General features: G+C 31.2%; 1 protein-coding gene across 5 annotated transcripts; it reads right to left on the bottom strand.

Annotated features, from left to right (window-relative positions):
• numb (NUMB endocytic adaptor protein) lies at nt 1-26,547 on the bottom strand. 5 transcript variants are annotated; one of them, XM_076468284.1, is made up of 12 exons: nt 26,362-26,501; nt 25,366-25,483; nt 17,596-17,694; nt 15,695-15,746; nt 10,809-10,945; nt 9,569-9,640; nt 8,660-8,737; nt 7,741-7,881; nt 7,246-7,432; nt 6,840-7,073; nt 5,883-6,044; nt 1-4,807 (listed from the first exon to the last, which is right to left on the bottom strand). In XM_076468284.1, the coding sequence occupies exons 3-12, from the start codon at nt 17,596-17,598 to the stop codon at nt 4,347-4,349; spliced, it is 1,527 nt and encodes a 508-aa protein (XP_076324399.1). In that variant the 5' UTR covers nt 17,599-17,694; nt 25,366-25,483; nt 26,362-26,501; the 3' UTR covers nt 1-4,346. The 5 variants fall into 5 exon arrangements, with proteins under 5 accessions (XP_076324399.1, XP_076324398.1, XP_076324402.1 ...); XM_076468283.1 differs by lacking the exon at nt 25,366-25,483 and having other exon boundaries at nt 26,362-26,522; XM_076468287.1 differs by lacking the exon at nt 15,695-15,746.
• Nucleotides 26,548-27,377: the final 830 nt, after the last annotated feature.

Below are 27,377 nucleotides of genomic sequence, written 5' to 3'. Positions count from 1 at the left end.
AGAATATTTGACTTTGTTTTATTAAAAAAAATGTTCTTTACACTTTGGCAGAAATTTGTTACAGGTCTGGGGTTTCTTGAACATACATTTTTTCACCTGGCATCAATAGGTTCATATATATAGCTTTCAATTAACAGTGAAACTTTTAATAACTTTAACCTGAGTTACTTCTTGCCACTTCTGTGCTTATGTAAGCAAATTTCAAAACACTTCTGTACATATAAAGAAAACACTTCCTTTACGATTATATATATATAGCACACAGCAAGAGAAATTTAAGTTTATGTACACTACTTACATTAATAGACTACCCAGTTTAACTAAAATATTATCAACACTTGTCTTTATAAACTAGAATCTTCAATGTTCCTTATGTTGTTCAAGTTTTTGAACTTGTGACTGAGTAAACCTAAATTTGTATCTTGAAAATTCACCATCTACAAGGAAATCTTTTTATGTGGGTTACTAATGAATACATAACCTTTAAGGTTATTTTTAAACTTAATATGCAAACTTGTTATGAGCTTGCAAACTACAATGTCATGTCTTTCATACTTTGTTCACTTACTGTTATAACTGATCAACTATTGTCTTCATAAGCTACAATGTTAGTTATAAGTGACCATGTCTTTATAAAAAATTTTTCTAGCTCACAGAGACATCAATTCAGACTTTCTATTGCAAATAATCAAATTTCCTTGTAACTTTCAGTTTCTAACTTGAATATATAAACTGGTCTGACCTTCTGCTACAATCAGTTTGTTATCTTCATAAAATAGAATCTAACTTTTAGGTATATTGTTTAGACCCAACATTTACAACCGATTTATTTGTGAAATAAGATATAACTAAATATATATATCACATATGGAAGGCATGGGGTGGCCAAACCACTTATCTTTGTGATATAAAAGATTATATTTATATAATTACAGTGCAGCTGTTTATGACATTCAACGTTTTCCACACAATCTACACTCTTCCAATAAAACATTTGCATTTTTTTGCTTGAAAACATCATATGCCCCTGGGCCCCTGTAACACTGGCAGGTTCATTGTGCTTCACATAATGTATGTTTGTTTTTGATCTCATAAATTAGAACCCATCTCAACCATTATGCATTAGCACCTTTGTATGTGAGTGTACATATTGGTATGAGTTGTTACAACTGATGTCCATGATACTATAACTTCCCCCTTTTGTGTTCATGGGTCAGGCTTATCCCACATGAACTGCTAACTTTACATGTATTGTTTTTTATCTTTTAACAAATAGTATTGTTGTAAACTACAATCCCTTTCCCCTCTGTACATTGAGCTGATTTCTTGTTACACATCACATATGATCTACTGATAACCTTATAAGCCCAAATTTCATAATGCTGTTCAGGTTAGATAAGTACTACGTTAAATAATACTTAATTATCTTAATGTTGGCTAAATATTTACAGCCTTTTAAAGGTAAAATCACATTTATGTTTTTATGACCATTGCAAGTAAATTTACAACCCAAAACAAATTTGATTCAAAATGTTACAATATTTTAATCATTCAATATAGCTTTCATGTTGACAATGAAAATGTCAAAATTTCAAGTAACCCATTTAACAAAAACCTTTACAATAACATACTAGTAGTATTAATCCCAGAATAATGGTTTCAGTAAATTAGTACTACAGTACACTTCATTAGAACAAATACTATTTCTATGATATGTAGATTAACATGTCATACACTCACTAACTATATACTTTAATTTTAAATGCTGAATTATGTAGGATGGTCAATACATAATTCATCAAAATATATTCTTAGGGTTCAGATAAACAAACAAGAATTATCATTTAACAACATATGGTTGTTTGTACAGATGTGTGTATTAATACACACAAACACATACAAAGTCTGAAATATTAGGTTTTAATAGCTGTAATGCCCTCTGTATTGCATTAAAAATGTTTTGGTAGTTGTTTCAAGGGAAGGACTTTGTTCTGTGTACTTGATTTGAAGCTATCAACTGATGCATATTTTAAGTTGCATATTATGTACATTGCAATCTGAAAACTGTTTTAACTTGTTCATACTAAAATTTAATCATGTTGTAGGATATTATCTTATAATATTAAATTAAATACATCAAAGGTATGGTAACATCATATCATGCATATCTTCCATCACTTGTTATCCAGATATACTAAATCAGATAAGTTATAGTTCACTGCTAACAAGACATCAAGGGTAAGAGGACAACACTTTGTAAACATATTGCTTTAACCAGATATTCCACATTAAGGCTATGCACATTAAAAATATCATTTTGCTCAATTTTATGAATTATGTTAAGGCTAAACCAATTCAGACACACCATTTTCTCTGTTTACTAAACATAACAAGGTTTGTCTCACTTCATGCTGAACATGTGATTTTCTTCTACTAATCACAGATGTAACGGTTTAGGATAACTCCATGTCACACATGTATCTATTCTTTTATCTAGACATATCAAGATTTGGATTACTTCATGTCAAATATGATACTATCTGTCAATCAGACATATAAAGGTTTAGGATAACTCCATGTCAAAGATGTTATCTTCTCTATTAACTAGACATACTAAATGTACAACTACACAATATGAAACATATTTTCCTACTTTATTAAATACACATACCAAAGTACATGGGTAAAAGTCTTAGTCTGATTCTGTTAAATAGGCATATCAAGGAGAAGCATTTATCTTCCTGGGGGCTATTGCAAATTTGTACACAAACAACTTGTATAAAACATAACTCGATGTAGGTTTAACAAATATCTATGTTGTACTAAGTGAATAATAACAAAAACATCAATAACTAAGTTATGAAGAGTCACAAATAATATCAAGTAATACATACGAATACATGCAGTTCATTACATTTAATCAAATAATTTTGCATAAATTACATACTGATAATTAAAGAATAAGACTGTTACTTTAACATAAGATACTTAGTAAAAGAAAAACTGTTCTTAATATTTAGAAGTGATACTTGTACACTTTTTTTTCAGTGATATTTACATTTCAGAAAATGTATACAACTTTTCTATAGCTCTATAAACATTAAAAATGCTATGAAAAATGTGCTAATTCTATCCAAACCTAACACTCATTTCTCAGAAACAGAAAATTCTATTATCAAGAATTATTATCATTGCAACTTAAGAGGGTTAAATCATGCAAAGTAGATAAGATACAGAACAGAAGTGTATTCAAAATATAGACATGTGATTCCATTAAGACTGTTCACCAAATGAGATTCTACTCAAAAATGATATGATTACTACACTTATGAAAGATAGTAAAATATTATAAGCAGTGAATCAATTTCTCAGAAGTAATTAATCCACAATGAATGAATCAAAACAATAATGTTCATTACATACTGAACACAAGTCTTTCATTTAAATTTTTAAATAGTTTTTTGTTTAGTTTCTTCAATAATGTTAAATGTCTTGTTCAATGCACATAAACATTCAGTAGTATGAATTTACACATGCAGTCAAACTTATGTTAGTTGATGGAACTACAATACTAAACAGTGAACACAGACATGTTCATGCTACCTGAAAACATGTTTGGTTTCATGTTAATGTATATAAATGTTATGCAAAAATATTAATAATAACAAACTTTTTAAGTTCAATTTCTGATATACAATTAGAACTTTTAAAATATACCATTTAACTAAAAGTCTTAAAAGTTTATTACAACCTAATGAAACTGAAAACACTATTTTTACAGATTAATTAGCAATTTCATGTTCAATCTTCAGATAAGCTAGCATCAATTAGTATGTTAATTATCAAATGTAATTTTACTGTGATATTTATCCAATTATTCAATAAATTTTAGTTTATATAAATGATTATATTCACAAATATATGCTTTAACCTGCTTTAGGTTTTCATAACTCAAACAACAAACTTATACAAAGTACAAATGCATTCAAATATTTAAAAATTTCATCAATATTAAACATGTTTCCTATTTTAAGAAACCTTTCTGTCTAGCATTACAACAGTGAATGAATTATACATCAACACTACAATGATTAAAGAAACCTAATAACATGAGAGTTTTCCCATAACGTCTACAACGAAAGAATTACCTTTTGAAACTGCAAGGGTTATCAAAGTTTCTTGAATTATGATGTATCTAATTTTTTATCCTACATGTTTTCCAAATATTACGAATAACATTAAAAATTCCAGTATGTTTCATATGATATCATTACTTCTTGCCTGAGCAGCAAGCTTTAATATTTAATTATTAAATATTTTCAGTGTTAAAGGTTATGATGAATTTCCTACATTTGAACTTCGAAAGCTTTAAATGTCTTCTCCAAGAAAGGGTTAGTTGTGCTTGTACTGTTTCGACTGGCTAGAGCAGCCCACTCAGCATCAAAGGGATCTCCAGAATGTGACTGGGTTCTCTGGTTCGGTTGATATGTACTACCATTTACCCAGGGGCTAGCAGAAGACTCAACTGAAGTCCTAGTATTTTGTCTGGGTGGGGTGACAAAAACATCTGCAGAATCAAGTGATTGACTTCGCAAATGAGAGAAATTGGGGCTGCTACGTCGAGGAGGTACAATGGGTTGGGGCATTCCATGAGGAATGTTATGGCGAGACAAAGCTAACTCACTAGGGTTAGGATGGCTTCTTACAGCTGCCTTACCGGGGCTACCCTGTAATGCAGCAGTGCTGGATGTAAGCCATGCTTCTGCTGGTGATTCTTGGGAATGATTGTTGCCAACCCATGGGTTTCCTTAAGAAAAAATTAAAATTTTCAGTAATTTCTTATACAATAAAATGAGGGATAATAACCTAATGAATGTCCTTAAGTTAGCTACTGTAGAATTACAAGAAAGGCTAAGTACCAACAAATTTCAATAATGTGCCTATACAAACAAAAATTTACACAAGTTTTTTTAAAATTAGATAATAGAAAACATCTTATTTATCAACAAAAAATATATTTCAGTTTTTTAAAAGATTTGTGTAAAAATACTGTTTCATAAAGGGCAGCAAAAATGTCTTTTTCAAGAATGTAAAAGAAAATCTGAAAGCAAAAGTACATAAAGATTTCTTTCAGCAATAAGCATATTTGAACTCCATATCATACAAAACTGGTATACATAAAATCTAAAGAAACTTCTTGATAAAATGAACAGTCTTTCCCATATCAACTTAACATAAGAAAATTAACATTATACATATACTAGATTCTTTTTCTCTTCAATTAACAATGTGCAACATTTGGCTATAAAAAAGTTCTGTATTTCAATGTTAAATTATGAAATCGAAGAATTACTTATAAAAATGAATTCCATGACGTCTTGCCCAACATGTACAAAAATGAAAAAATACTTTATAACAAAAATGACATCAAACCTGAACTACTTATAAACAACAAATTAATTAATAACTATCTGTTCTCAATCACTTTAGTGCAGGAAGAAACTACTTAATAACAAGAATACTGTCTGTCTTCAAATGCTATGATTTCAAGAAGATACAATAATAATACTAATGTCTGTTTTCTCAACAATAAGAAACAATATGATAACAAGAACCTTTTCTCAGCTCCTCTTACTACAAAAGAAATAAACTTTTAAAATTATCCATTTTGCTGACAGTCCTCTAAAATAATTTCTTCTTAAAGTTAACTTTTTTCAGGTTTTTGAGTAAACTATTATTATGCTAGCTTATTAATACAGCATGAAAAATTAATCCGCTGCTGATGTTTGTTCTGTTACACACACTAGGATTATACAACACAGCATATTCATAGTATCTAGACAACTAAAAAAAAAGATTTGGAGTATTTTAAGTTCGTTTACCTGAAGAATGAGCTTGTGGCAGTTGTTGTTGTTCAGTTACTTGTTGTATAAATGGACTGTCACTGCTGGACAAAAAGGACAACCCTTGTGAAAGCTGTTGACACATAGCACTGATAGAATCTTGTTTTTCTGGGACTGGAGAACTCTCAGGAATAGGTGTAACTACAGATGAGATATTTTGGAATTATTAACTAGTATAAATTATATATATATATATATATATACATGCAACTACTAGCAGGATTTCTAAAATGTTTGAAAATTAAAAAATATAACAGCTAAACATGTTATTACAGGGCAGATATTCTAGAAAGTTTATTAGGTAAAAATTCAAAAACAGTGTATATGCATCTTCAGAAGGAGAAATTACAGAATATCAATGAAGTACCTATCTAGAATTGTGTATATTAAACTACAGAAGAAACATTATAATGTTTAAGTAAACTCGTGAGAAATATATATTGAACTATCGGAGATACACAGAAAGTTTTAAATTTAAAACTCTCAGGAACAAGTGTGTTGTTACAACTACAAGACAAATGACAGAACATTTGAGAAGTACAAGATCTCATAAATGGGTGTGAATATACTACAGAAAATTTACAAGTAAAATAGTGAATGTGCACACGTAACTGTAGAGGAGACACTGAAGATTGTTTCAAGAATTAAAAATCTGTTTATAACAGATGTAAATGAAACAGAAAACTTGTTATAGAATGTTTAAGAAGTAAAAACCTGAGGAACAGGTTAAACAGCAATGAATCCAACAGTAAGAATATTTATACAGAAATTATTCTCTCAAAAGACATTCACACAATAATTACTACCTTCAAAAATCCTGTGACCATAAAAATGATATTGTAGACTGAGCAGGCATTAAAAAACTATCATTATGAATTTTCATTTTTATACAAATTAATCCTTAAACTAATTACTGGTTCCTTCTTCCTGTCTCACCTACTGGTCCATTCTGGCGAGAGAATAAATCAGTAGATTCCAATGACATGGATCGCTGACGTTCCACAGTAGAGGGTAGTTCATTCAGACGTAAAGACAGCTGACGCTTGAAGGGTGTCACCTGACTAAGAGAGGAAAAACCTCGGAAGGACCCTTGACGCTCAAGCATGACAGGAGTGGCATGAGGTCTTTCCACTGCATAGGGATTGTGTACTGGTTTAACTGGTGGAGGTTCTGAAACAGCAAAAATGCATTTATAGAAGAAATATTTTAAGAGGTAAAACTTACAATTACAAGAAATACCTCCTTGAATTATTTTACATTAACACATGTATCTAGCAAATAAATGAATGACAACAGTAAGTACCTATAATTTGAAACTGTGTTTATTCCCAAACTAACTTACCTGAAGGTTTACATTCTTGAGGATCTTTCAACCTCTCTGTAAAAGGGGCTTGTTTAAAAGAGCCCATACGAGTAAAGGTTGCTGTTTTTGGATCGAAGTTCATCATTACAGCCTCTTTCTCACGCTTCTGTTTTTTTTCCAAGCAAACAGCAAATGCACATCCCACAGCATGACTCAATCTTTCTCCCTTTGAAGGAAAACAACAAAAGTAACTTGTAAAAGTAAATATTAAATGTTCATACAATTTCATATAAAAATCTGAGATAGCAGAGAAACATTTAAATAGTAACAGCTTGAAATTCTGCATCACTACAAAAACCTTTGTTTATAGAAGTTTAAAATCAACCCCACATTATAATACTCCTTCATTATTGGGTCAAAAATTTCTCCTTGGGATCATGTTTTAAACATTATGATGTTACCTACACCACACACTAAGACACAGAAAAGTATGTATATCGAAAGCTAAACAATAAAAGATTGTTTTATACTAACTGAGTCTTTGATGGCTAAGAAACCATGACAAATCCACCGACGAGTGGTTCCATCACGACAAATATATGAGAATCCTCTCTCATGGTTTCTATCGGGTGCACAGAATGACACCTTTTCTATAGTTTGATCAACTATCAAACCCTGAAGAAAAAAAACCAGAAGGAACATTTATGTAGAAAATTAATCATGACTACTGCTACATTCACTGAAATAGTTTCTTGGATGTTTAAACTGTTAATTTATCCCTAACTATATAAAACATGATCACTGTTAGTTACACAGTAACATCCTATTATATTTTATGATTCACAAGTGGATGCTGTCAAGAAAAACATTTTTTATTATCTGTTTACTAATATATATACAAAAATTACATCAACCTACTTAATTGAACTTTATTATTTTTCATGTACAAAACAAGAGAAGCAAATGACCTAAACTAGGTAACATAATAATGTTACCATCGAAGAGCATAATGACATATATGGAAGATAAACATGGTGTTCTATACAAATATCTTTTACAATGCAACCCATATTTTTTTTTTAATAAAGAATCTTGGTTTATTGATGGATTGCATTGATCTATGTTACACAAATGTAATAAAAAACACCAAACACACAGGTGAGAGAAAAAGGTGTGAGCATGCAACTCAAAGGAATGACATGAAAATTAGCAGCCAAACTGGTACTGGTTACACTTATACTATTGGTAAGAATTTTATTGCAAATATTGGTTCATTAGTTAGCCAGGCTACATACTGTTGAACTTGGGGCATGATGGAGGTTTTCTAACTATTACTCTTGTCTTACCTTTATACCATCAGCTTCTACTCTCAACTCACTTCCTGTCACATTTAATATATAACTCAACCCATCTCGCATTTGTGTCACTATTTACAACTCTCAACCGATATTACCTTTGTGTCATCATCAACAACCCTTAACCCATCTCCGGTCACATATAGTACTCCTTTTATTGGCCTTTTCCTGGAGTTCTGCAATTAGCAAAAGCATAAAAGTATGACGTATGTATTAAACACATCTGACACTTAATACTCCTACATTATCTAACACACATCTGTATTAAACTTGATGGTTTTTAAAAACTAATATTTTATTTAAATAGCTTTATTCTATTCTCCCACACAAATGCATATTAATGATGCTTAGTTTATTTTTCTCACAAGTGGAAATGTAATTAGTATTGAATAGTATAATATGTTTACATGTAACTACATCTGTAATCAACTGCACAATAATCTGACATATAAAATCACAAAGGGTTACATAATCTAATACTCACATATAGAAATACACTTGACTCGCATGCAACTTTAAAAAAAAACTTTAAAATTATCTCCTCACTTTATACATCCAAATGTGCTTTATTATATTTGCCATTAGAAACTTTAAAACACTGTTTTTATATACACGTATATTATAAAATCTTTGTTTTATATCAAACCCACTTTTATGATTCAGAATTTTCTTAATGTATCATTTGCCTAACACATCACATCCAAGCCATCTTTAATGCTTTTGTATTAACTTCCAATATATAAAAGTATCAATGTTAACCTCAGAAAATCCATCCATATTTATGTTTAACATAACTAAGTCTAACTCACCCTTTAATTTTTAAACCTTCTTATATTTTCAATATATTTTGTATGAAATAAGGCAACAGAAATAGAAAATTACTTCACTCATTATACACATAATAATTAAATCTAACTTGTGAAATGTTCCTGCCTTTTCATAGATTATTCACAGCATATATTATGCTTTGGTGAAATTTAATTAAAAATATTTTACATTAAACTCACCCTCAGAACTTTTAGTGCCTCTTCACAAATTTGCATCCCTCTTGATTCAAACACCTCCAAGCAACCCAAGTACTGAAAATTAATCAATGAAATAAAAATAAAATTTAATGATCTAAAAATTAAGTACATTTTATGACTATATAAGATTATTTTGTGTGTGCATGCATACATACATTCAATAAGATTTCAACAGTGCAACTGGTCACAAAAAAGGCTTCATCTTAATATCCTCATAATATAATTTTAAGATATATGTGTACATGTGTGTAAACAAACCAAAACAATAACAAATTAAACAAAAAATGCTGCATAAACTGAAAAGATCCCAGGGTACAAGCTACAATGTGGGATTATAAAATGTACCCTAGGTTTTGGAGGTGACTGAAAAAGTAGGACACACAAAGAAGTGGGGATACATCGTTTATCAGTCTTAAACTCCATTTGCCAGTCTCACATAAGAAATAAAGAATAGCAATAGATGTAGAAGAAATCAGAAATCTTTTCAGTTGGTGCAGCATTTTTTACTAAATTTGTTTTTGTTTCAGCTTATTTTTAGTTAAAATAACAAAGCATTTAACAATTTGCTACACCTTTATTTCTTATGTGAAACTGGCAAATGAAGGTTAAGACTGATTGACAGTGTATCCCCACCACTACGTGGGTCTTACTTCTACAGTCACCTCCAAAACCAAGAGTACATTTTATAATCCCACATTGTAGCTTGTACCCTGGGATCTTTTCAGTTGATGCAGTTTTTTGTTTTGACTTGTTTTTAAGATAAAATAAATTAATATAATTAGTCAGAGGTTTGGATTTGCTGTTTTTAATGTAGTCCTTCCTTATGATTTAACTTATTTTACTATTTAATTTCATTAAAATGTAATTATTTTCACTAATATATATATATATATATCTTAATATTACAAATCTGATGATACCTCTTTAATGAAACTAGCTTAAGTGTGACTGAAATTTTAAATCTAAGTGTCACTTTATACATACATGGACTAAGAAGCCAGATCATGACCCCAATATCCCTAATTTTGAGCAATAAACTGAACAGAGGGAAAACAACCAGCCAGCAGCACTTGCTGAGATTGACTATCACTTTCATAACATGCTCATGGCTGATAGTAAAATACATATTCAGTGGCATAACATTTTATACTCTAGATTATTATTATTATAATTAAGTGAACTCTAATAATCAGACAGAGGGAAAATTAAGAATGGTGCTAACCTTTACTTGGAAGTTACATGTTCCATCTCTCACTGCCACCTCATCTGCCTGCCACTGGTGAGGTTTACTGGAATCAGGAACGTGTTCTTTCTTTTTACGAAAACTGTCCCGAAAACTTCTCCTTAACTTATCCATCACTAGAAAGTAAAGTACATATTGAATGTCAGTTACTAAAGTGCATAACTAATTATACACACTAAAATTCAAAAATTACTAGCATACAGCCCATTAAACATGATGGGTCAAGTACAACCACTCTTATCCCACAGTATACTCTAACTTCACATTTCATAGCTAACCGAAATAAAGAAGTTTTGCAAAATCGAGCTTGGCCACCAAAAAGACAGAAACATGCAGTTGAAGCAAGTAAATGTTGGTAAATTATTTTGTGAACCAATCACAATTAAAATGGTTAGTAAAAACCAGCTAGATTAACAACTTATATGGAAAAGCCAGTGTGTTTTGATAACACTGCTTTTCATGTCATGCAACTTAGCAACAAAAGTATAACCTAATATTATTAATGGTCTCCATACTGAACGTATAAAAGTAAATGTATAGACTACAAAACTTGAAAATTATTGATTTCTTAATTCAGTGTCTCTACTGTTTAAAGATGTTTGTATTCTTGTTGAAAATATTAGTGATATAACAGAAAATAGCTTAATTTAGAAATGATTCACTTTTGTGATAAATTTTATGCACTTTGCTCAAGGGTAGGCAATCCCAAATCTTCAGCTTATTACACCAATACTCACTACCCTTAAAGTTTTACAACCATGTTGCACCTCTGTCAGTAAAACTGTAATAGGCAGACAGTAACCAAACTATGCATTTTGGCTTTTATGACTTCTACTATTTCAACAAATGAAGCATGGTGTTACATGATATGCTTGCTTTTCTACAGATTAGATTATGTTCATCTTTCAAGACATTATTCATTTAATTATAAAGATCAAACATTGTGAAATACCATAATGATAATAATGGTACTGTCATACAGAATCATGTAATTTTTCAGTATGAAAACTTCCAAATCATTGTTGCACATGTTTCAGGTTTTACGTGATATATATCATACAGCACATTCAAGGTAGTGTGACCAATTTAATATAACTAGTCCATATACCTACACCTATCTAGAACTACCTGTATTATAACTGTTCATAATAAGAACTGACATCTCTATTACATGACATATGCTTACCAAAAAAAGAATGACTTGCTACATACTCTATATCCTACACATCATTTGATGTTACTATAAAGACAATGTTTAACTGTGTACTTTAGATCCTACATATCATTTGATGCTATTATAAAGACAATGTTTAACTGTGTACTTTAGATCCTACATATCATTTGATGCTATTATAAAGACAATGTTTAACTGTGTACTCTAGATCCTATATTTCATTTGATGCTTTAAATTCAAACTTTAATCTAAATTTCATCTTTTCTAATGAAATTGTACATTTACTGAATAGTTTTCAAACTTTTGATTTTCTAAAGATTGGAAATCACCACATAAGGTATTGTGAGTGTTGATAAGGTGTCAGGAAACTTACTTTTTGTATACACAAATTAAAATATCCAGTGTTGTTTTTGTTGTTGGTTTTTTTTCTACAGTATGTATCTATCACTTGTTAGCAATAAATTCGAAAAAAAACAAACATTCTTTTGCTTGTTTTCAAAATAATATATACATTCAGAACTAGTTAAACACATGTACAACAAATTCTTTACGATATACAAATGAACATCTATAGCGTAAACACTATAGGGTTCTCATCTTCTTGCAAAGGTCCATTTAGGCCCATTCAACTGCTTTAGAATTTCAGTTGACAAGCCAAACTGTTTTCTATTTTACCATTGCCAAACTATTGTAGCGTAGTTCACTTACATTTCATTGAGTTATCATGATTGTATCCTACACTTCTAGAACTACATCCACTCGCTCATATATTCTGTGTTTCAAGTGGGTTTCCCGTCATCAAGAATATCTGCTCCTTTTTTGTATTTAGGCCTACTACCAACATCTGCTTTTTGCACACAGGCTAACTTCCAAATAATTGTCTATGTTTTTCTTCAAAGTCCACACAGACAGATTCAATTAGTTTAAAATTCTCTTTGCTAAAATAAACTATTCTTCCTACCACATTTTAACAACAGTCTTAGTCTCACTGTAATATATCTCCCATTAGGCTTGTATTAACTGTTAGGCCTTTCTTCTCTGTTCAAACATCTTTTACATGATTTTACTTTGTTTCTCATCTGTTCTGTGTTGTGTGTGTGCTGTTTTCCTCTCATCTCATACTATTCATAGGTCTATTACTAAATTTACTGCTCACTATATATCAACATCAATAAATTTCACAGAACATTCTATATCTCAATACCAAACGACTCTTACCAATTTATGTAACTACACTTGTCATAACAGTTACTTTAAAATAATTGTTTCTCACTTTCTTGCTATGAACAAAACCAAACAATCATAAAATATTCACTCACACAATAAATTAATGAATATCTAAACCAAACGTCTTTCATATCATGACAGTAAACCTAGCTTTATATAATACTATCTACTTAAACAGTTTATAATAATTGATATGTCACCAAACATTTCATATTATTCTAATGGATAACCCCTTATCAAGCCAGTTATTAATACGTGGATTAGGATTATTTTCAGTGTTGTCATACCTTTACTAACATAGTTATTATATAGAATAAAATACATATTTGTATCAAAAAAGAAAAAGATGGTCATTTTTCTGTTTGTTTTTTCAGAATCAGAAATTCTATACTTAGCATCATCAATCAAGAAACCTCTTTTCTCCTTTAAGTGATATAATGTTGTCAAAATGTTGTACATTTATAATAGTTTTATTCCTTACCCATTAAAGTTGTATGACTTTATTTTCTAAAAAATGGATTCCTTGTCATCAGATCTTAATTTCTCAGATGTAATAGAAATAATTTATATCAAACTTAAACAATGGATGCCTGAAAAACTGGTCTATAGATAAATATTTCCAAGTTAAGACTAGAATTAAACACTTTCTATAGTGCTTTTCTATTCAGTAGTATATAGTAGGAAAATAGAATAACATCAGAAAAAATATAGAAGCAATGGCCTAAGAAAGTCACGTAAAAAGCTTTGTTTTTGGGTACTCTAAGTAAATAGAACATAATCAGTATACATTTCTGGACATAAACTTGTTCTTATCAATTGTTTCTTGACTTAAAAATGTCTAAGTACAGAAACTTATTTCACTTTCTCAAGTAATGAAAGGAACAAAAGCTACAAGATGCTAAGAAAATGTTTTTAAAATAGTTCAAAACTTGCTAATAAACAATTGGATGAAGTTATTAAAACTATTTATTTATGCAATGATACATATATTTATTAAAAAGAAAGAAACTATAGCATTATTACAATTTTTCATAGTCATAATATATAATTATGCAAGATGTTTCAATTATAATAATAAAAATATAATAAAAATTATAATAATAATAATAAAAGACAAACAAAGGTAGTGTAACAGGTGTCAGTTAAACAAGGGAGTCACAAATGATAATCTTGAAAATCTTTGGCCTGCTTACACTTTACAGTCCTTTCCTGGGAAGAAGTAGGCCAGTCAACCAGAAATTTGCATATTTAACTTTCTGAGCACGTGAAAACCTCTGCTTGCTTCAACAGTTTGAAGTGCTAAGGTAACCTACTTATGCAGTTATGAGGGTCTGCCTCAAGCAATGATAAGATACTTTCTTGCTGTCACACAAAGCTGGTTTGTGTGTGTCAATTTCTATAATCAGTTTACACTTTATTAATAAATCCATCACACTGCAATTATTTCTACCTATGTTATTAGTGTTTTGCCTAGTAATTATAATTTTGATATTAACGATAGACAAATAGACAAGATACTAGGTCCATCATATTGAGGTAATTTAATACAATGCAATTCCAGCCTTTCCACCTGCAATGATGATGATTTTGTTACTCAATTTAAACAAAACTTCTGTTTTATATCTTTTACCACGAGAATACTTTCACATTTCAATAACATACACAGTGTATCCGTATGGAAGCAATCCATACTCCCAGAAGTAATGGCAAAAATTTTTAAGAAACACCAGTAAAGTCCAATTTTACAAAGGAAAGTTAAGAATTTACATTTAAGAGTTAAATTTCTTATCCCACAAAATCAAATTCTGTAAACACTGTAGACCTAGTCTTATGAAATATATGGCTAAATATGGTACATTCATGATACACATAAACTACAGTAATTTTAGAATGTTCAACTATATTTATATCATTATGATTTTAAATTATACACAAATAGCTATACAATTTTGTTGTCTTTGTGCTCTTCTAAATGTTAATCAGTTCAAAATCATATTGTCACTCAAATCTTGTCAGGTAACTCACCCTACCTTGAACAGCTATCAAACCATAAACCTATATTTATGTAATCCTGTCACTATCAGATTATGCACTTGTAATTTATCTACTGATAAGTATATATGTAAACTAGATATTCAATTCTACAGAAGGTTCACCAAACTTGCATGAACTTGTCATAAATTATACTTAATTCTAATATTCTGCTGAGTAAGAGTCACTCTAACACGTAAAATGATTTTCTGACACCTCATACTTGGTGTCTTTACAAGAGGAAAGAAAAAGCATGTGAACTTGCCAGAAAGATTACAGACACAGGCTATTGAAATGTTAACAAGTTTAGGCAAAAAAAAAAGGTCTCGTGATTGTTTTTCTCAAGAAAGTAAAAGATGTTTCAAAGATTTTAGGATTATTTTCTATGGAACATAAAAAAATGTCTCAAAGGTTTTAGGGAATAAATAATCACCTGTTTGTATGGTCCCTTTCATCGGTAGAAATAAATGTTTGGAAATGAAGGCCTGAATATGAAATAAATTGGATAATAGACTTAAACTACAGAAATATACACATTAACGTGTTATTTGTTAAAATTGTCTTTGAGTCCTAGTAATTTTATAGATGAGTCATGTAAAAGAGCCACTCAAAAATAAACTAAATCCACATCTTTATTATTTGAGTTACATTACATTTTGAAATTTGAATAATAGTGTCAATAATTCCTAACAATTTAGTGTAGAATATCCTGTCACTTCTTCCTTCATTTCAAATATCGACATTGAGCTTTGCCTGCATGTACAGCTTTTGAAATCGGAGACAAATGTTTGGACAGACACTACTATTTGCAATATATACTTAATCCCTCTCTGTAACATGCAACTTTGTTTTTATACAGTGTTTGATTTCACCAATATTGTACCCAGTCTCCTATTCTGAAGAGAATAATGAAACTAATACTCTGTTGCCACAAATTGACACTAGAGATCATTCTTTTTAAATTAAAATTAATATTTTACTATACATACAAATTATTATTTATTGTAATATTAAAACTAAAACTAAACAAATACATACACAAATACACAGAAGTCTGCACATTAACTTATTCGTTGTTAAAATTATCTTTGAGTCCTAGTAATTTTATAGCTGAGACAACACCATTGAGCATTTGCTACTTTGTTAGATAAATGTGTAGGATTATACAGTAATTGAGTAGTCAGATAGCCTCCTGTTATTTTAAACTTGTGTTCTCAGTATATGAAGAATTTAAACTTGCATTTATTGCACCTTTTCACTTATTTCAAAAGTCTTCTGATTATTAATGTACAATGTTTTCAAAATACCACTCTAATTTAATGAACATATTTATCACATCAAGTGCATCCAGACTATCCACTTGGTACCCTCTCCTTCAAATACAGTTTTCAGAATATCAACCCCTATCTATATAAATCTGATATACACTGAAATTGTTTTTAACATGACCTACCACTCTAAGTAAACTTATGACTTAGTTACTTCTAAAAATCAACCACTATATCAACCATAGCATATCTTAACTGCTCATTTTAAAAAGCTGTAATAACATGAAAATATACATCTTGTTCGACATCAACCAGCTCAAATGAGAAAAACTGATTTGTTTGGCAATGCTAATACATGTAACTGAGTTCTTCTAGCAAAACCTAATTACATATGAATAATCAGTTAACCTTTTCTGGAACTTTATAGTGTAAAACAAAATATTAATCAATCCCCATCTAACAATGTAAGAAATATATACCACAATTATAAAGGTCTGTTTATAACCTACAATTTATGGCAGGATTTGCAGTCTTTACACACACAGTCTTATTCAGGGCTGTACATGTTAAAACTTCTAATACTACCTGTTTTTGTTGTTTTTGACATTAGCATATAAAAAATATTTCTGTTTAAATATTTTCAACATGAATAAGAAGCACATGCCAATCTCTGTTCATATATAATCACTATGGTAAAAATAAAATGCTAGAACATTTAACAATGTAAAAATATGTGAGTGGTGAATGGTTTCTGAAATTTCTCTTGCTACAGAAGTAAATAAATTGTCTCTTGCAATAACCTTTATTCACATCCAGAAATTTAAAAATTAGTTATCTGGACCCCTCCAATAACCATTTTACATAACTCTAACCCAGGAGGTTTCTTCAATATAGCAGTGATATCATTGAAAGCTTTAACTCATCTATTATGGCTAACATTTTGAAAATTGTCATCCATAAAATTTCATTAGCTAATACGTGTACAAAAAATGTATCATCTATGTAATGACTATATTTTAAAAACAAATTTGGTGCACAACATAATAAAAGACTACAGTGTACTAACCATCAAATACTTGAGATACAATACTGCTTAACTCAGCTTGAAGGTTGGTTGATTTAGTGTTTTATGGCACAAAGCAGCTAGGCTATCTGTGCCAAACATCTGGTAAAAAGTTAAAAGTAAAATTATTAAAATTCATGAAAGGAAATTAAGGTGAAATAAGGCAAAGTTTAAAAAAAACAACATTAACATTAAAATCAATATTTACATCCAATTTACAGTGGTAAGAGAAAAACTAGAGTAATACAAGTTGTAAAGGACTTTCTGTAGCATAACTGTAATTATCATAATTCACCAGGAAGACAAACAGTTAAGTTCAAAAATCACCATCAGTCACCTGAAGTTGGCCTTTCTAGTCCTGGTTCCAAATTATTTGACATTAACGCCATTTTCTAATTTCAAATCAAACTAGATGTACTTTGATTCTTAAAAGGGAATCACATTAAAAAAGATCTAATGTATAAATTACAAATCTAAAACAGGATTAAAAAGATAATGGCCTTTAAGAAACTAAAAACACTTCCAAGGCAGACAGTGTCACCATCATCAACAACAATGTCTACTGTTATGGATAAACCTTGGGACAGAACGTGCTAAAATGGTGCTGTCATTGATAGTCATAATGACAGCAAGACAGTAAAATGTGGCTTATTTTGATTCCAGTGTTACACAGACAACACATTGATGCATCAGTCCCCAGTAAAAGAAAACAATGAGTTAAAAAACTGTGACCAATGTATAGTCTAGTTAAAACAATTTCCTCTTTCTGATCCTTATGAAAGCAAGATGGTCAAAGTCCAATAGAGAGTTTTATGTGGAAAAGCTTGTTTTCACATTGCTCACTCCAAGTTGACTGCCAAGTGGCACAGAGCCAAGCCTTGAATGGAGGACTACAGTCCATGTATGGAATAGGTACAGCAGTGGTAGTGCCATAGCAGACAAATTTAGCTGTAGTGTTGGTGAGCCCATTCCCAAGAATACCAATGTGGCCTGGTATTTAGAAAAACTGGATAGAAGTAGATGTTAAAGAGAAATGGGCCAGTCGGTTTTGAATATCAGAGAGAACAGGGTGAGAAATAATATGAAGCGATTCCAGGGCCAGTAGAGAACTGAGTCAGTATAAATAGTGCAATTTGAGTACTGCTTAGTACTCAAAGGGATTCTGCACACAACCACCAAACCATGGCAGAGCCCACACAGTCACCTGATTTCAAACCATCTGTATAAATAGGAATGGAAGGATGGTTTGAAAGATGTTCAGCTGATAACAGACAGTATTTCTAATCGGGAGCGTCTGCTTTTCTCAGATGACTTAAAGATAGGTCACATTTGGGGACTGTAAGAAGCCATGGTGGGATAGGCTGACCAGTGGATACAGCAATATTATCCAAGAACAGACCCAATTCATCCAACTGCTCCTGAATACGTAGGCCAAAAGGAGCAATGGTAGATCATCTGTTCTGAAAAAGCATGGCACATTGAGGAAGGAAATCACAACCCCTGGCGAGATGCTTTGGTAAGGAATGAAGTTTCGATTGCATACACTAAAGACAGTTGCAAACAGAGGTGCAAAGGAAGTTCATGAGACTCTTTGTATCAATTCTGAACTGGGAAAGTGCAGAAAGTCCTGGTGAAAAGCATAAATCCATGACGATAAACAGGGTCCAGCATCTTTAAGGCTGAGGTCCTGGTAGGGGTTTAGACCAGTGATCCATAGTCTAGATTGATTGAATAAGAGCATGAGATATCTTTAGCATAGAACACTGATCTGCCCCCCAAGCAGTGGAAGAGAGGACAGAGAGGATGTTCAGTGCTCTTGTGCATTTGACCTGTAGCTGCTTGATGTGTGGAATAAAGATCAGCTCTCAGTCAAAGATAAGCCCCAAGAACTTTGCTTCAGGAATCACAACTTCTTTGATATAGAGTTCAGGATCAGGGTGAATACCCTGCTGGCAGAAAAAGTGCATGCAAACAGTTTTAGAGAGAGAAAAGTTAAAACCATTTGCTGTGGTTCACTTCAGTAAACAATAGAGGACAGTCTGTAGCTGCTGCTAAATATACCTCATGTTCAATGACTGACATGAGATGTGAAAGTCATTGACATAGAGCCCGTTTGTAACAGTAACAGGGAGTTGTGTTTAGTGATGGCATTAATCTTTATACTGAAAAGTATGACACTCAAAACAGAGCCCTGAAGAACTCCAATTTCCTGTAGAAATGAATGCAAAAGTATCAAACTCACAAGAACTTGGAATTGCCTGTCCATTAAAACAATTTTAATAAAAATAGGCAAATGGCCACGTAACCCATATAAATGGAGGTCTTGCAAAATGCCTTACTTCCATGTTGTATCATAAGCCTTCTCAATGTCAAAGATGCTGTCATTTGAGAAAGGCTTCTCTGAGTGATGTTTCAAGTGGAATCAGGTGGTCCATGGTGGAGGGTCATCGTCGGAACACACACTGGGTGGGCAAGAGGAGGTTGTTTGATTCAAGGAACCAAACAAGACAAGCATTAACCATTTGAAGGAAACTTGGGATCCTCCCCAGGTTCAGGAAAAGGGAGTACAATAGCCTGACACCAGGCATCAAGAAGAACATTCTCCTACCAGATCCAGTTAAAAGCAATCAGAAGAATAACATGAGAAGCAGGAGATAGATGGTGCAACATTTCATAGTGTACATCATCAGGTCCACCTGATGTACTACCAGACCATTGAAGGGCCAGTTTGAGTTCCACTAGTGTAAAGGGATGATTATAGTCATAGAGATAATCAGCTCAAAAGGAAAGAGGTGACTGCTCTGTCTGAGTCTTGATAGCTAAGTAGGTGGAGAATGAAACAGAAGTACTAGATACCTGGCAAAAGCTTTCACCTAGAGTATCACCAATCCTATGGGTATCAGCTACTTCCTGGCCATCAGAGAGCAAGATCAAGAAGGGGACAATTATATTGCCCACTGACCTTTCAAATTTTGTCCCACAACAACTTCAAGGATTTCCACGACTTACACCATATGCATTGGTTTATATCTGTACACTTTTTCTAGTGTTTTCTTTGTATACATTTTCTGATGCATTTTTGCAATTTTCTTCAAAAGAAGACACATACTACACTGGAGCATTTTTGCCAGGAAAACAAATGACAAATTACATAATATATAAAGCCACAAAGTTTGGGGCAGCACATTGCAGATATTGTACACACAAACACCAAGAAATCTGATTCCAGCTTCTTTTGACTCTTTCAAAAAATACAACACATTTACCTTCTAACTAAAAAATACATGAACCTTCAAAGCCAAAACAAAGCTTCCTTTCATATCATAGCTTCTCCATTAAATTTAAAAACATTAATAGCTGTTTCTCTTACACTAACAAGTTTATTATATACTTTCATGACTGAATACTGGAAAAATGAAGAATGGTTTTGAATAAACCAAAGCTACATCTTGGAAATGGAAGTTTCAAAAACTGGTACAGGACTGTAGTGTTTCACTTTATAGAAAAGTGGACCCAGACCTACAAATATTTTTAAGATACATTCAACAGCTAGAAGCAGAGCCAACAAACTTGCTTGTAATAACCAAATAATTTGTTGTACTAGATCTTTACTGTTACAAACTATGCTACATGTCGTGTAAATATGAAAGTACCTGTATACCCTGACTTCTATTAATTCAACAACTGCAGTAATAAAGCAGCACCTGGAGTACAGTTATTACAAAGATAAACTGCACATGTGATTCTAGAAGGGAAATCCCTGTTGAAAAATGCTGAAAGACTTGAAACACTTTTTTTTTTACAACTCACATGACCTAAACCTCCCAAGTTTGTCTGTGTTCTCTTTCCACCAAATCTTACATTTTATGAAGAATAGTTATATTGCCAACATTTCCGTGTATTTTGCCAAAATATGTGATGTTTTATCCTTTAAGGACAAATTTTCTAAGATACCAATTTGTACATGCACTGAATTTGAAATGAATGTAGAATTGTCAGTTTCTAGTTGGTTTTTTTTTTATCACAAGTAATGCCTAACACCCTATTGAAAAATGTCTCATAGCTCCGTCTTTCACCATGTGATACACTACAATTGCTCTCATTTTCTGTAAGAAACAAATTTGTAGCTTAAACTTTTGTAATACTCATGAACAAATCACAATCTTCACAACCAATAGAACGTCAATGTTTTTCCTATTTTAAAAAAATTGTAATAACAAACAAATCACATCAATCTCTATAGCCAATAGCACATTTTTTTTCAAAAATAACTAATGTCAACAGGTCAGTTGTATAAAATGGAAAACATAGAAATCTTTATTTTTTTATAAAATGTAAGGAACTGCTTCTGAACCTCATCACTGAATAATAACTTACATTTCTGCATTTAGAAGTTTAACCTTTAGCCAACTAACTAAACTAACAATGTTTCACACATCATACTTGGGCAAACGTTATTAATATAATATTTCAATTCACTACCTGTACATTTTAACCATTTCATTTTAGTCCAATTAGGAAGTAATTAAAACTTTGTGAATGGTTTTCAGTTATGGTTTAGTGGAAGATTAAAAAATTCACAACATAAAGAACATACAAAACCTGTAATGTAACTCACTGAATTAGATCACAGAAGTTTCCTATAATTTTATTCTTAATGTGAAATATTATCTTTACAAATCCCTTAATCTGACTTTGGGACATTTCCCTATAACTTTGTTTGGGACACTGGGATAACAATGCCAAATTAGGTATTGTACATATAAATCACAAAGTACAGACCCAAAACTATGTTATTCATTCACACAATTTCATATTATCAGAGTATGGCCAAAAATATCACAAACTGTCCAGCTGATAAAACAATATATTTTAATCACTACAAGCATGAAAACAATATATTCTAATCACTACAAGTATTAAAACAATATACTTATTAGCTATACTCATTTGCTACAGGATGTTGTGATCTACACAGATAGCTTACTTTGATTACAATATTAATTGGTCACAGCACAGTGCATTAAGAATGGTAGATTAGACCAGATTATGCTACTGCTAACCTAATTATGTGAACAGTTAATGTGTAAGTAGAAAATCATTATTCTCAAGTGTTCAAGATTATCCAGTATCCACTTTTGTTTAACCTTGTTTAAAAATACATATCCATAAGGCTATTTCCAATGTTCCAAGTAGTATCACTTTTGTCTTGAAGCAACAGTAAATGTTCTATTAGTTGTCTACAGAAAATTACTTCATTGGTTTACACCCACTTTTCCCAGTATTTTCTACACTATTATTACTATTTTTTTTTATATTCTTTATATGCCCTTAAATCCATGTTTAAAATAAAAGGATTCACCAATACCTCTATCCATAGATTGTTATTTGGTTGCTACAGGAAGTTTAGACCACTGAATGTGCAGCACAGGGTTAACACATGAAAGTGAAAACTGCAAGATCTTAAAAATGGAATCAAACAAATAACAAAAATACTATTTCTTAGTAATTTAAAACCAAAATGAAAAGATATTTCACCAGCAGGAATACAAATCAAGCAAGTCACTAATATTACAGAGAAACACAAGTTCTGACAAAAAAGAGCCAATGACTTCAAAATATTTGCATTCTCAATATACCAAACACAAAATTTAAGAGCAATATATTTTAACTATCATGTTGCCAGCAATTTCATTGGTTAGTTCATGAAACATGAGTATTGTATTTCAATTATTATGGTTAATCACATTGCCAGAAAAACTGATTTTATAACAATATGTAGCTCTTTTATGAAAGAATTACAAATAAAATGACAGTAAGTATGCCAAGTCACAGCAGCATATTTTAGGAAAGCTATTGTAGCTTGAAGAATGAAGAATTCTTGTGTGATTTCATGAAACTCAAGCACAACTTACAAAACATGGAATTAACAAAACTTTTTTTACTCCAAAATAAAGTTTTCTTTCACAAAATACCATTAAATGTCAGAGTTACAAGAAAAGGAGTCGAAGTAAATGTCACCTATGCCACTAACATTAAACGTACTAAAATTATTAGGTATGCCTGCTGGATAGATGCCAAATCACACTTAAACAATAGTCTTGAGGAGTAATTTTCTTTATTAAGAAGGATGGATCCAATGATATGTCTGGTTCAGATAATGAAGTTGTGTTTATGTCAATTCTATAGTGAACTAAACATAACCAACTCAATGGAAATAAAGCAGTTCAATTTGAACATGCAAACTGCATTTTATGAATTTTTGTTTTTAGTGTATTTAGTATTAAGTTTTATGTTAGAGTAGACTATGAATTTTACACTGATTCACTGAATGTACTGTGAATATTATATGAAAGTTTCCTTGGATAAATGCATCAGCTAAATAAATTAATATCTAGAGGGTCAATCAATAGAGTACATTCCTCCAAGTATAACTGATCATATTCGACCCTCAAAACAAAAAAAATATGTCCATTGGTTTATTATCAATTGACATGACCTATGTTTTGGCATTATAATAGGGACAACATTTCAAACTCTAAAGTTATCAGGATTGTCTAAAAGCTTGACACAAACTGCACTCAGCATTATGCCTGCCACCGAAAATCATATAACTGGGAAATATTACAATGAAAGAGCCCTAAGAACGTCTTCTAAGTTTAACTGGAGGTAAAAATAGTGTTACCAGAAGCAACAAACTGAATGTCCTTCAAAATCTTCAAGCATAATTCATAGCCAAATGATTATGATAATCTTGTGCATTAGAATGATGTCAGCATTGTTTTACCCACTATCTAGTTTGAATCTATGCTGAAAGAAAATAGATGTAACATCAGTCAAATTCTGATTTAGTGGAGGAATACAAAACACTAGTTAGCAATGAAATCTGATACAAGACCTACAGCAGTGTAAGGAAGATTGTGTTATCCAATCATCCCAATACTGTGAGATTTAAGAAATTATTGTGGAAATTCTTATTGTCCTTTCTGTTTATATTGCACAGTGTAAAAAGGCATTTTCTACCCAGAACCATAGACAGATCAACCCCTGATAACACTTTCCCATGTCAGTCACTGAACACCTCAGGAAAAATGTTTTCAAAAGGCTCCAGTTTAAATTATTTTAACCCCCCAAAAAAGGTTGTTGATCTTTGTTTAGCAGTGGAAAAAGAATGCAATACAAACAGTAGTTTTGAAATATGAATATTCTTTGTGCTGTCTCCAATTTACACTGATTAAATATACAAGTAAACAAAAAAAAAAAGGTTGAACACCCACACAAACAAAGAACACAAATAGAGCAATAATTTTTTGAAAATACTACTTCATTAATGGAACTGATTAAACAGGATAAAATTGAAGAAAAATACCAATCATTAGTGTTGTACTGAATTCTAAAGTTTGTTGTGGACTGATATTTTTTTTCTTTCCTATCCTGAAAAAAATCTGTTAATGTTGAATATTGCATGTATGTATATATGGCAATAAAAAACACTCATATCAAGGTGTTTATTTTCAAGAAATAATACTGTTGACTTCCAAAATAAAAATCTTACATGTTGCACTACTATCAATATATCATTCAACCTTTATGTTTAAATAAAATCCAATCATCTACCTCAAGTTCTCTCATTAACTAATATTTTCAAATTAACCACAGATTTCCAGATGACCCTGTCACCCTCTTAATTCTCCATAGCACACATACACTTACATCTGTATTACTAAAGCTCTAGGGTTATATAAATGCAAAGTATCTTCAGAGTATCTTTACCTCATTATATGGTCCTTTTATTTAAATAGAAACTGTATTATGGCTGATTTATCTGTTATCATCCTTGTAACTTCAATCTCTGTCTAGAGCCCATAATTACAAATGTTCTAAGCTTGTGCTTCAATAAAAATAAAACATTACTAATATACCACATCGTGTATTTCATAAGTGATCACCTTTTAATGTTTACTCAGGTAGGTTAGTTCCAGAAAAATCTTTTTTTTTTAACTGACTGAATGACTCATCTAAATTTTTTTTCAGATTATACATGTTCATCTAAGTCATGAAGAAGTAAAACTTTCACTAATAAATCAAATAAAAACATATTACCCAACATAACATTTTAACCACGAGATTAATACTGTTTGAAGTGATAATTTGTAACAGTGCATTTAAATCTTTCAATAGTGATATCAGTTGTACAATAAAAGTTACTGGAAGCAGTATAAATCCTACTATTTCATAACACAATTTTATAACTGAAATATAATTAACAAACTGATGTCTACATACAGTAGTAATTTAACTTCTGTGTAAATAAATTAAGGCAACACACTACAAGTTACAAAACAGAAATTGTGTGCAAGCATACAATCATGCCAACAAAGCCCAATTTCAAAACTTAAAAACTCGAAACTACTTAATTAAACAAGCTTACTTTGTCTGAGTAGAAAACTAGGGTAACATATATAGATGTAAAAACAAAATAATGAACTGATTAGCAAAGCTTTATACTTTTACAAATTACATTGAGATATTAACACGGGTTTTAGAGATGCAAAAATATGCAGAACAATCAAATTTTTATAACTTTTAGGGCTCTGTTAATAAAGGCTACGGGACATGCGTTACGCAAATCATCAAAGAACAAAAAAACCTATCTACATATTTCCAATGCAAAGGGTGTGATTTTTCCAAGTAAGACTTAGGCTTCCAAGTTCGAATGTTCGCTGTGTGGCACAATAAATATTCAAATATACGAATAAAAACACTTACCTTAAAAATAAGATTAAAAAACTGTTCCTTTCTTTGAATTTTATATATAGAGAGTCCAAAAAATCATAAGCAAAACGAAATTAATAAGAATTTTCTACTTTTTTTAACATCTGCGATTTTCATAACCAACAGCCTCATCATAAGATAAATACAACTACCATTCTCTATCGTCAACTACGCTTGCGCGTTAATTTTACGCCAGTGACTATAGCACCATCTTTCGTTAAAATATAAAGTTATTTTCGACTTATTTTTATTTATTCACTTCACCTGGGTTGGGCGTGGTCGTGTGGTTTGTGTGCTCGAACTATAAATTTAGGGTTAATTGTTCCCAGCCCAAAAACATGCTCTTTTAAGCAGTAGATGTACAATACAAATGAGACACAAACATTCCACTATTACCCGACAATTTGGTGTAATCTTTATGATCCATCAGTTCAAAGTGAGAAATAGCTACTGCAGATAATATATTATGTAGCTTTGAGCGAAACTTTTAAATTATCAAATCTTCAAAACCAAGTTCTGGTGTTGACGAAAGTCTTTGGCACTGACTTACGAGAGACAAAAGATAATTTATTTATTTTTGTTTTTTTATCATTGATAGTTGTGGTAGTGGTGTTAAGCGAAAAGCTTCACAACAGGTTACATTTTCTCCGCCCATCATGGTTCCTCCCGTTGGTACAGTGGTAAGTCTACAAATTTTACAACGCTAAAATCAGGAGTTCGATTCCTCTCAGTGGACTCAGCAGATAGCCTGATGTGGCTTTGCTATAAGAAAAAACACACACACATACACACCCATCGCGTATATCTAAGTTTAGTTTTTAGTATTATAAGGCAACCGACTTACTGCTGAATCACAGGAAACCGACAAAAGATGGTCCTGAAATATTGTTTTTACACATCTCTGATTTTGTTTGTTTGTTTAAAATTTTGCGCAAAGCTCAACAAAGGCTATCTCTGCTAGCCAGTACTGATTTAACAGTGTAAGACTAGGGGAAAGGCAACTAGTCATG

The sequence above is a fragment of the Tachypleus tridentatus genome, chromosome 11, assembly GCF_004210375.1.
Source record: "Tachypleus tridentatus isolate NWPU-2018 chromosome 11, ASM421037v1, whole genome shotgun sequence".
Classification (NCBI taxonomy): Eukaryota; Metazoa; Arthropoda; class Merostomata; order Xiphosura; family Limulidae; genus Tachypleus; species Tachypleus tridentatus.
This window is presented reverse-complemented; position numbering and strand designations above follow the sequence as displayed.